This window comes from Vigna radiata, unplaced genomic scaffold (genome assembly GCF_000741045.1).
Source record: "Vigna radiata var. radiata cultivar VC1973A unplaced genomic scaffold, Vradiata_ver6 scaffold_347, whole genome shotgun sequence".
Lineage (NCBI taxonomy): Eukaryota > Viridiplantae > Streptophyta > Magnoliopsida > Fabales > Fabaceae > Vigna > Vigna radiata.
In genome coordinates, this window is record NW_014543238.1 from 27304 (window position 1) to 39793 (window position 12490).

General features: G+C 34.0%; 1 protein-coding gene across 3 annotated transcripts; it reads left to right on the forward strand.

Moving 5' to 3' along the window:
• The first annotated feature begins 337 nt into the window (after window positions 1-337).
• LOC106753260 (TORTIFOLIA1-like protein 4) lies at window positions 338-4835 on the forward strand. 3 transcript variants are annotated; one of them, XR_002666758.1, is made up of 6 exons: window positions 338-1477; window positions 1651-1753; window positions 2216-2769; window positions 3350-3674; window positions 3760-3852; window positions 4368-4835. XR_002666758.1 is itself a non-coding variant. In XM_014635048.2 (5 exons), exons 1-5 carry the CDS (start codon window positions 644-646, stop codon window positions 4378-4380), a joined length of 2007 nt encoding a protein of 668 aa, XP_014490534.1. In that variant the 5' UTR covers window positions 339-643; the 3' UTR covers window positions 4381-4835. The 3 variants fall into 3 exon arrangements, 1 of the variants encoding a protein (XP_014490534.1); XR_002666759.1 differs by having other exon boundaries at window positions 3350-3632; XM_014635048.2 differs by having other exon boundaries at window positions 339-1477; window positions 3350-3852.
• The last annotated feature ends 7655 nt before the right edge of the window (window positions 4836-12490 follow it).

Consider the following 12490-nt stretch of genomic DNA (forward strand, 5'->3'; position numbering starts at 1 on the left):
ATATTTTTAATAAAGAATTTAAAGTTAAACTATGGATAAAATAATTATATATAATAATCTCATCATTTAAAAATAAATAAATACATTACTTAAGTAAATTTTAAATCTAATTTAATCTCACAAAATCAACTTATGAAATAAAATTTACATTTATTTATATATTACAATCCTACAAAATCAATTTATAAAATAAAATTTACATCTATTTATATAACAATTATTTTAAAATATTAAAATATTATTTATTATTTTAATATTAAAGTAATTATATTTAAGAAGTAAAATGACAGGATATTAATAATTAATTTATTTTGAAGAAAAACTGAAATGAACCACCAATTTAAAAGATATATTTGCACTAAACATTCTCACATAATAGTTGTTAATCTGAGTTCATCAAAGCTCCAGCAGCCATGCGCACAGCACAGCTTGAACTGTGTTGATATAAATTCCCAACGATAACCAAACTTGCTTTTAAGTCATTCTCATCTGAACACTTCCAAACTCTACCGCCAAATCACTCTCTCAACGCCCACAGTTTTAGCGGTTATTCAGCTCTTCCATCTTCTCCTCTATCCTCTCTTTCAATTCTCGAATGCTCAATCACTGACTTGCCTCTTCTTACCCAATAAAACAAGCCACAATGTCTTCCAGGCGCCACTCCCTCGGCGGACCGCCGCCGCACACTGCCGCCGAGTCCGCTCAGAACCTCCGACAGCGAGTCATCACGTGCCTCAACAAACTCTCCGACCGCGACACACTCGCCGGCGCAGCCGCAGAACTTGAGTCCATCGCCCGAACCCTAAGCCATGACTCATTCTCCTCTTTCCTCTCCTGCATTCACAACACGGATTCTTCTTCCAAATCTCCTGTTCGCAAACAATGCGTTCATCTCTTAAACATTCTCTCGCGCTTCCATGGGGAAGCTCTCTCCTCGTTTCTTCCGAAGATGCTTGCAACTGTGCTCCGTCGCCTCCGTGACACCGACTCCGCCGTGCGATCTGCATGTGTGGACGCAGTCGCGGAGATGTCGACGAGGATCACGCGGCCGCCGTTCGCCACCGCGTTCCTGCGGCCGCTCATGGACGCGCTGGTACAGGAACAGGATGCCAACACGCAGATCGGCGCCGCGCTGTGCCTCGCGGCGGCTGTCGAGGCGGCGCCGGACCCCGACGCGGAGGCGCTCCGGCGGAGCGCGCTGCCGCGGCTGGGGAAGCTAGTGAAGAGCGACGTGTGCAGAGCGCGGGCGGCGCTGCTAGTGCTGATCGGAAGCGTGGTCGCCGTCGGCGGTGCGTCGAGCCGTGGTGCGGTGAGCTGGCTCGTGCCGTGCCTGGTCGAGTTCCTTGGTAGTGACGACTGGACGGTGAGGAAAGCCGCGGCCGAGGCGCTGTTGAAGGTGGCTTCCGCAGAGAAAGACTTGGCCTCGCAGCACAAGGTTCTGTGTTTAGATTCGTTGCAGAATAGGAGGTTTGATAAGGTATGTTACCAGTTTAGCTTTCTTCAGTTATAATTGTAACTATATTACACACTTGTGGTGGTAGTGAAATTAAAAACAATTAAAAGTTGGAATAACAATAATAAAAATAATAATGGTGGATTGATGTTGAACGTTGATATGATTGTAGTGGGTGTTCCTGTCTTTTGTCATAGATAAAAGTAGTTCGAGAAACTATGAATCGTGCTTTGGAGACGTGGAAGGAGCTAACTGACGATGCTCCCGCGATGGTGAAGTCTGAATGTGATTCCGTCTGTGGTAAGGCTTTATTTTTGCATTGTGCTAAGACATGAAGTGAAATCACTTTCAAACCTGGATAAGGATCTTCGTGTTGGGTTTCCTTATCTTTTTGGTAGCTTTTGAAATGAATATATGACCCGTATTTCCATGATCCGACACCAATCAATTCCATAAAAACATGTATTTAGTTTGACTGAATTGATTTTAAGAGTGTCAATGATTAATAATTATCATAGTTGTGAATCAGGTTGGTATACCCTTACAGGGAATTTTGAAATATTTTAGAGTAGATTTCTGGATAAAACTTGCTCGTCCTTTTTTGTGTAGTGCAAATCATCAAATCGACCAAAAATTGTTCCGTTTCAGAATTTGAAGTTGATACGGCTATATTCTTTATATTTTAACAGTTTTTAAAGGGATGCAGCTTTAACAAATGCTATAATCTCATAAATCTTCATATGTTTTTGGCGTATTCTGCAGGCACAGATTATGGCAAAGGTCAGCGTGTCACTAAAAGTTCACCCAGTGTTGGCTCTAAGTCTTCTAAAACAATCCCTGCCAACAGGTCTCCTCCGTCTGGGGTTTCATTCATGTCCTCCACAAAAGGAGAAAATTTTCTAAAGAGTAATGAGAAGAGTTCAAGAATGGCAACATTGCATCAGCGTGATGATGAGAAATCCTCAGTTGAGAAACTCGAAGGTCTGTTTTCGACGTCCTCCAACTCAAATATGTCTAAGGAAGATGCTATTAAAAGGTGCGATGTAGAACATTCTAGCCCAACCTCATATCAAAATGAAGCAAATTCAAGGGCAGAGATAAAGCGTGTTCTCTTTAGCAAGATGTCTGATGAAAAAGTGAAGAGATTCAATGGTTCAAAATCTCGTGTGGTTCCATGTTACGATGACACAAATGTTGTAGACAATAGTGCAAATGATGTTTGTGACAATCCACAAGATGTTGAGGATTTTTCTTTGATTCGGGAACAACTTATTCAAATTGAAAACCAGCAATCAAATCTATTAGACACCCTTCAGGTATACTTGTGTACCTTGTTATGCCTTTCACACTATAAATCAGCACTACACCTGTATATCCAACCTTTTCATATTGAACTTTTTGAATTATTTTTCATGTGTCTAGTCTTCTGACTCTCTATCATGTTGGGTTGATTGAATATTCCTGTTTCTTTTTTGGCATTCATAAAGTTGCTTGTGTTTTTAGTTTCTGACTCAGGAGATTACCATATCCTTTTAGGTAAAATCTTGAAATTCTAATAGTCCTATTGACACTATACCTTTTTTGTGGTTTACTGATGTTGAGTTCCATCCTCCGTTATTACTCAGAATATAATGAACGAAGTATTGCATTTGTGTAGTCCCCAAATGGGAAAAATATATATTCTGCTGTCTTTAACATTGTTCATGTTAACTATCTTGTACTCCACTCCCAATTTCAATCCCCTACCCCTGCCCTTCTACCACATGTTTAAATACGAAATTAGCTTTTCCATTGTATTTAAGCTGTCCTTAGATTATAATAAATAGTAATACCTCAGAACCTCTCAATAATAAATATATATTTTTGACTCCTGTCTTCATCTTGGTTTGAGTGTAGAGATTTATTGGAAGCTCCCAAAGTGGTATGAATTCTTTGGAGTCACGAGTACATGGTCTAGAGATGGCCCTGGATGAAATTTCATATGATTTGGCAGTTTCAAGCGGCAGGTTTTCCTATACTGATGTCACAGATGACACCTGTTGCAAGCTACCTGGTACTGACTTTTTGAGTTCTAAATTTTGGAAGAAAACAGAAGGTCGGTATACCACATCAAAGTTCTCTTTAGGAAACACAGCATCAACAAATGTTTTGCATAATGGAACAACCATTAAAGATGGAGGTAAAGAAATATTAACTCCAAATAACAGTAGATTGCAACATGGTAAGGGTGGATATTTTGTGAACCAATTGGCTGAAGTTCAAAGCAATTTTAAAGGGCTTCATACGTATAAAATGTCTACAAACAGGGTCCAAGATGCCATGAGAGCACAAACTGATAATGCCAGCAGATATGGTGGCATTCACCCAGCTACCGGAGCACCGAGAAACCATAATGTCAGGTAACTATATATCAGACTTTGGTTCAAGTTAAATTATAATCTTAGAAAACAACATTCTTGTCCGCAATTGTAGTAGTTTGTTGTTCCTTTTATTTTTCAAATATTTGCCTGAATTATGTACGTTTTGTGGCCTGTATATTGTTGACCTTTGTTAATTCATTTTATTTATGTGCCTTGTTGCAACTGGTAAATCACCCCCTTTCTGTAAATTCATATGGTAATGTGGGTTTACAAAGTTGCAGTTTGTATCAGTACCCCAATTACTACATATAAAATTACACTAATAGGCCTGTTATTTTGCTGGACTCTTTAGTGATCCTGTTGTGACATTAGTTTAGTTTAAATAAGCCAAGTCAGTAACTGTATCCGGGAAAACTGGGTAGTAATGTCAGTATTCAGTTGGTTGTTTAGGTAATCATTCATCATTATCTGCATCCATCCCCTTATAATTGAAGTTCTGTTAATTGTATATGTAAAACATAACTTATGATATTCATTCTCTGCTTCTTGTTCAGGTCATCTGTATAGCGAACAGAAGATTTCTCAAGTTTGTAGATGAAGTCCCGAAAGTCAATCTTGTTCTTGCTTGTTGGTCCAGGTTGCAGTGCAAGAGAGTTGTTTAGTTTTATAGCATGATTAGTAAATTATCATTTAGATAGAGATGACTATTTTCTCCAAAGTTATCCCTATAGAGGCTGAGTCAGCAGCATGTGGATTCGGATGTAGTAATATAGGAGCAGGAGTATTAGTAGTGTGTAGTTTAAACGAAGAAATATGATGCAGGCGTAGAGTTATCTTGGTATCTATCAGAAAAAACTATAGGCCTTTGGCAGCATCCTCATTAGAAAGAGGATAAAAGAATGATGTGGTCTTCAGAACATAACTGACCCATAGTATAAGTATTATACTCTTTCTATGTTGACGGGGCAGGCTGAGGTTGGATTTGAAAAAGAAAAAAAATGAAGTTGAAAATTCAATCCTAATTTAACTTTTTCTAAGAATAATTTATTTTGAATAAATCATATATTAGCTATATAAAAAATAGTAAATGTTATTTTAAACATGTAACTTAACAATGAAATCATATTTGGTAAAATATTTCATTTCATTTAATTATATTAATTAATTTACAATTTCAGTAAATGGGTGTTACATTTAAGGGACATGAGAATTATTCCATCTAAGACCAATATTAAGGATAAAGGTATTGCACATTCTCCCACTCTTGGACATGTTGCAAGGGAGATGTGCCAATATAGCTGAAGATGCCATTCTTATATCATGTTTTACATGCATGAAACAAATAAAAGCTTTCACAGTGTAGTGTCAGCCTCGGGGCAGAGATGAGTGTATCAGAATTAAGTGTTGGTGGTAGAGCTCAATTTGGGGTATTTTTAAAGTAATAGGATTCCAATATCTTACACGCTCAAGTTATGGGCTTATGTCATGGCCTCAAGATTCTACCTCCAAAAATAAAAAAATTTCAATTTTCAATTTTCATATTACACAATCTCAAATATTAGGTTTCATTCTATAATCTCAAAGTCATTTTTGAAATTCGGTATTCAAAATACGATACTTTTTTTTTTTTTTTATTTCAAAATTCAGTCCACACTTATTTCGAATTTCGAAATTCAGTATTCATTTCATCATTTTTTTTTCAAAATTTTGTTTTTATTTTAATATAATTTAATATATGTTAAAAATTTAACATATATTAAATTATATTAATTATTTAAAATATTTAATAAATTTTACTTAAATTTTTATTAAATTAAAATTTAAGTAAAATTTATTAATAAAAAATTTAATAAAATTTTATTTTTATATTAATTCAAATGAATATTTAAAAAAAAACACACTAATTAAAATATTTATTAAATTTTAATCTAAAACAAAATTTAAAATCTTAAACGGATTTTCAAATCCAAGTTAACACACACTAAATTATATTAAAACATTAAATTAAACTAATTAAAATATTTAATAAATTTATTTAATTTCTTATTAAATTAAAATTAATTCAAATAAAATAAAAATTTACCTTTATGTCAGTTTAAATAATTATTTTAAAAAATTATACCAATTAAAATATTTACTAAATTTTAATTTAATATATGTAAGCCAGATTTTAAAATCGTTAACGTATTTGTTTAAATTAAAATTTAAAAATTATTTTAATTATTACAATTTTCTTTTAAATATTTATTTGCATTAGCATAAAAATAAAAATATTTTAATTTGGTGTTTCTTTCTGCACCCCATAATTCTTAAAATGATTATTTTTCTCTCGGTGAAGGCCCATTATTAGTCATAGAAATCTTCTGAAAAAAAAAAGAATTCAAGAATTTAAACAAGATTTTCTGAACAAAATTTTAAAAATAACAGTTCTACAAAAAACTTTCTGGAACAAATAAAATGTAACTTTTCGAAATATATGAAATACATTTTGGAACAGAATGTCTGAAATGAAATTTTCAAAAAAAAAAGCTTTTTAAAATTTCCAACCAAACCCACTATTTTACACGCTCACCCTTTCTTCTTCTTCTTTTTCTTTCTTGACATGTACTATTTTAATGCTTTTGCCTGTAGTATTGTGGTGCAGTTAGAAAGAAAAGGCCAATATCTATTTGGTGCCCATCTGAAACCCAAAAACTACAAGGAACAAATTGCCTATCCTAAAAAAAATCACTTCTCAAACTCTCACTCTCCAAAAAAAACAAAGAAAGAATATAAAATAGTCACTTCTTATCTTTATAAAATGATAATTCCTCTAATAGTTAAAATCATTTATCCAATTTCTAAATTATTAAATATTAGAAAGAAAAATTCACTTTCAAATTCCTTTACGAATAAGTTTTAAATTCCATACTTGTAGGTAAATGGTTATAACTTGGAGCATGAGGATCTGTTGGAAGTCCCACATCGACTAGAGATAAGATCAATTTATAATGTATAAGTGAGGTGCAAACCTCACCTTACAAGCCGGTTTTGTGGGGTTGAGTTAGGCCTAAACTCACATTCTAATATGGTATCAAAGTCATGGTTAGAGCCTATCCTAGCAAGTTCTAAGTGGGTAATTCTGTTTCCACCCGTTGTCGGGTCGCTATTGGACCACCCAATTTCTACTATCTCGCACAAGATGTTTATACCTCGGTGTGAAGGGGGTGTGTTGGAAGTCCCACATCGACTAGAGATAAGACCAATTTATAATATATAAGTGAGGTGCAAACCTCACCTTACAAGCCAGTTTTGTGGGGTTGGGTTAGGCCTAAACTCACATTCTAATAGGATCTCAAAATTAGATCTCAAAGGGTTCCACGTTTTTCACTTGTTCAAGTGTTTGAAAATTTAAGAAAGGCACAAGGAAATAAGATGAATTTCCCATGGATTAATTTTTTTATTATTTTATTTTATAGGTTTGAGTTTGACTAAATAATATTTAGGGAACTAACTCATTTAAGTTTAATCTATCAAAATTGAATGAAAGTTGAAATGGTTTCTTAATTAAAAATGGGTTAAATTTTATAACCTGGTCTGACCCTCTACCGGAAGATATAATATCATGTAAAGATGAATTGAAATTTTTTATTTTTTATATAAAAACGGGCTACCAAGTTAAAAGGGTTGTCGTTAGGGTTGTTTCAGATCTTGACCGAGGTGGATCAGATCTTAGTTGAGCTGTATGAGATATTGGTTGAGTTATATCAGATCTTGACCAGACTTTCGATTCCAATTCTTTTAGTGAAGCTGAGTTAACAGACTAACTCGACTTATCCATAAGACTAGCGAACCAGGCTAGTAGGCTTAACAAGCCATATCAATTTGGACTCCTTAGTTAAAAATATTATCTTGACTAGCCTATTTGATATTTTTTGTTATGCTAATAATATTAGAATCATCTAAAATCAATTATAACGAGATTTATTATTTAATGAGTATATCATATAACTTGTGAACAGATATTTAAATTTCTATTAATACCTAATTTCATACTTAATATAAAAGAAATATATTAGGGATTTCTCGTCAATTAAAAATAATACATAGATAAAAGTAAATCTAACAAGTTAGCTCTATTCACTCCACCATATATTTACTCTTTTATTTCAACTTTTGACATTAAGTTGTTCGTTAAAACTATATTTCTGATTATTTTTTTTTTCAAATTATAGTTATACTTTATTTTTTTATTATTATTACAAGGGTTTTAAAATCAGTGCTAGCGTAAATTTAATGTTTTTAAAATTTAAAAGAATGAATGCATAAATAAAAGGTGTCATGCTATATCTCAAAAGCAAATATTTGTGTGAAGTTTTAAAAGAAGTAAAATTGAATGCAATTTTAAAAACATAACAGGGATGTAAGTGTAATTTATTTGAAGGATTATCATTTAATATTATCATTTACCGGTAGCTAAAAATAAATTTGACTATTTGAGAAAAAGTTTAGTGGCCATAATGGTCGATTTGGATACTCTTCATAAGCAAGATACAATTTCTTTTGTGTTATGGTGGTCATGGTTGCAGATTTAAAATCAAACATCTATTAGTCTAGTTTAGAATTCCCAGGTTTTCTTCATCTCAGGTGTCTCTAGGATTTTTTTTCGTTAAAAATTTTAATTTTACTAACTTATTTGATATTTTAAGTTGATGTAATTCAAAATATATTTAGTTCTGATGTATTTAATCGAAAGAATTATAAATATCTAGCAAATATTTTTATAAATTTATTTTTTTAAATTACTAAATATCATTTCTTTAATCATAGCAATATTAAAATTTAAACATTGAAATTTTAAGTTATTGTTTCAAAAACACTTCCATTATTTTTTTATATTTATTTATAGATAAATATGTTTTCCAAAAAAAATTATATTTATAATTTCAATAAACTGACTATATGTGACATCCCATAAATTATATGGTACAATATAATATAACAGGATATTATCATTATAATATGACAGAGCAGTATGAAGATGTACTTAGAAATTATAATCACTACAGTAATCCAAAATGAGTTGTAAACTTAAAACTTTACATACAAAGGAAGTCTCTCATAATGGTATAAAAATGTCTAACATAAAACCTGGAAAAGTAGATACTATAACAGGATTATAAAGTCTCTCAAAATATATAGAGATCTAAGGACAGTAATCAGAAACTAAGTAAATACAAATAAACTAAAAAGTTCCTCAAAATATAGTAAAGGGATCTAATAAAAAGGGTCCTAAGAGGTAGTGGTTGGATCCTCTGCCTCCAAAGCTTGCTCCAGGCAAACATCCTTTGACTCAGCTCACATCCAAAGGATTGGATGATCATCGCAAGGGGGAAGGGCAAGCACATACAACACACACAATGCAAGGGTAAGCTAGGTTGAAAAACATGCAAGATAAGTCCAAATTTACACTAACATATACATAACAGTATGCACACTAGCAAACAAGTAAGCATTCTATCAGATTATACATTAAATGGAACTAACTATCATATTATACAATCACAAATAGCATACAAAGACCATAACACCATACTGACTAAGATTGAATGCATTTTGTTGATACCAATGACCGACCACGTGATTTGACCATCCGGACTAGTATGAAATGTCGAGTTCCAGGGGTTTGTGCATTTGTTGTGGCCCTACTGCTTTGCAAAGCCATTGCCGAGGAGTTTCACCCGACCACACACAAGTGTAAGTCCAACCAAACTCATCTTGGCCCATAAATGGAGACACCCAAGACTAGGACCTCCTGCTATTCTCACCACATGACTCATCACTCTCTAATTGAGCATGGATGGTCATTAGAATGTCAGGATAAACCTCATCCTGAACTTCGGCCATTCATACGGTCAATCACAACAACTACAGGACACCACCACGTAACCTCCCTTGAGGATCATGGAATTACGTCCAATAACCATACTTTCCACTTTAAACTTAACTCATGCCAAGATAAATCGAATACCGTAATATTATAGCATTGAATCCATTCCATATACATTAACAGACAATAATAGTCCAAAAAAACCACTAAACAACCCAATACCCTTAAACTCATACCTAGACAAAGAAAAAGACTCTTAAACCATCACCAACAGTTCCAGAAGGGTGAAAAACCCCCAGAACGACCTAAAGAACGTCCAAAAATGATACCCGGAACCCTTAGAACCACTCAAACTGTCTTGAATGATTTCTTGAGACCATTAATCGATTATCACATGTGATAATCGATTATTTACATATGATAATCGATTATTACATGTGATAATCGATTATTTACGAGAACTTTGAAGAAAATATGATGTTCTAACTAGAATAATCGATTATCAAGCAAGATAATCGATTATTCTTATCAGTTTTCGACAGCAACCTTATTTTTTCTGGTTTTGGTGCATCTGAGACACTTTGATGAGTTTCTAACACTCCTAAATTGATCTATACGATGAATTGAACTTGTCTAAATGTTTATAACCCTTCCTAACTTCAATTCCTAGTAGTTATGCATCAAATTAGGATCTAAAGCTTCAATTCCAATCACTTAGAGGTTAAATTTCAAACTTGCCATATGGAAACTATTTCTAACCATTTTGGTGTTTCTAATAAGTCACAAATGACTTAACTAAGTGACTCTAAGAGCCTAAACCTGACCCTAGCCTATAACTCTCAAAATCACTACTCAGGTTCCCTAATTTGACTTTGCCATTAGAATGAACTTAACTGTCTACCTAAGATTCTGCATAATGTGAACTCAGTTTCTATCGTACAATTCCCATACCTTACACATGTCCATATTAGTCCTTAATTCATATCATTCAAAGTCACATAGTTCACAGCAACTTAAAGCACACATTCAAGTATACATTTTCATCAGTTCCATTACAACAGTTACCACAGAAACTCCACATGCATCAACTTAATGTTTTTAAATAGTATCAACACAATCAACTTACTTTCTACCAATCAAAAATTAAACCTAGCTTCCCTTACCTATATCCACACAGCTCATCTCTCAGGATGATGAACAATGTCTGATACCTTATGGAGATTTTAAAAACACCTATAAATCCCCAAATCGGAGATAGAAATCAGCGTTTAGAACATGATCTGAGTTAGAATTTTAGGGAAAACACAGAACCAGTCACATGCAACGAGATACATTGCATGCTCATAGCTCAAGAGTATGCACTGGAAAAGAGGATTCAACTTACCAGTGGAGGACTAGAGAAATTGATCGATGAGAAATGTTGCTCTCAACCTCCCGATTTCTTAGGAGCTTCCTATTTAGAAAACAGATGGATAAATTGTGAGGTATGGTGAAGAGAAGGTGGGACAATGAAGAGAAAAAGAAGAAGTTGAGCTTTGGGGATGAAACAGGGTGGAAGAGAATGGGGCTGAAACCTGAAGGCAACGTTTTAATAAAATTCCATTTGGTTATTAAAACTGTACCCAATACTTTGCTGCCAAATGTGCACCATTTAAGTGATATTTTCTCAGACATTACACTATACTCGCATATGTATTATAAATAAATTTTATCTTTTAAATGATATTGTTTTGGTAGGGATTTGTAAAATTTAGAAACTAATCTTTCTGACGTGACTTTGTTGCTTTTTAATACTTGAGTCACGTACTCTGCTAGCCTGTTTTCAGTCTAGATTGTTTGGTTGTCTTTAGTCTGAACCGCTCGCTTGCCTTCAGTCTTAATCAAAGGAGGGGGGTGAGGTACCTGCAAAAGGTACTTCGACGCTCAAGTTAAGCGTGTATTTGAGAAGCTTCTAGTAGAGTGTGAGTAGCATGTACTTGGCTTTTGGCCTTGACTTTATCATCCGCTGGACTATTGGCCCAATAATAATTTAAACGCTAGCCTAATTATGGTCCAACATCATTAAAACCATTTTGACCCGGTTGACCGTTGTTGTTGTAGTGGATGGACTGAACGGTCTTAAATGTTAATCGTTCGGTCTCTATTATATACCATACATATGCCCCCAAGTTTGAGTTAACCATTCGACTTTAGCCAAGATTAACTATAGGACTTATAGTTTGAGGGAGCTTGTTCTCGTTGTACTGAGGAACTTGCTTTCCAAGTGTTTTAAGTCATTGCTTCTTCTTTGAGCTGAACGACGGACTTTAGAATTTCCTTTGGAACATTTTTTCCTTAGGCCCAACGGTTTTATGTGCAGGATCTTGTTATCTGTACTATGAGGTCGACTCACTGAATACTTGTTGGGTCGAACGACCGAATATCTGTGACGCTGAATGGCCGAATGTTAACACTCTAGCAAGTGTACCAGATCGTATCAAGTAATAAATAAACGGTAAGTCCGAGTATCGTCTCCCAAAGGACACTTAGGCCGAAATGTTCATGTGATTAATGGAAATCATAAGACTTGAACAAACAATAAGTTGAGTTTTAAATGCAAAACAAGAAGTAAACATGCATGCAAAGGTTTGATCAATTGGCAGTAAAAGATATGGATGAATGATGTTGTTGGGGTTTACGGTTTCATCCTAATCCACTCTCAAATATCTACTACTTATATTCAACTTTTTTATCAATGTTTATGTCACTCTCTATTTTACTCTAAATCTGATCTCTCGGTGAAAAGAGCCTAATCACAATTGCTAGTTT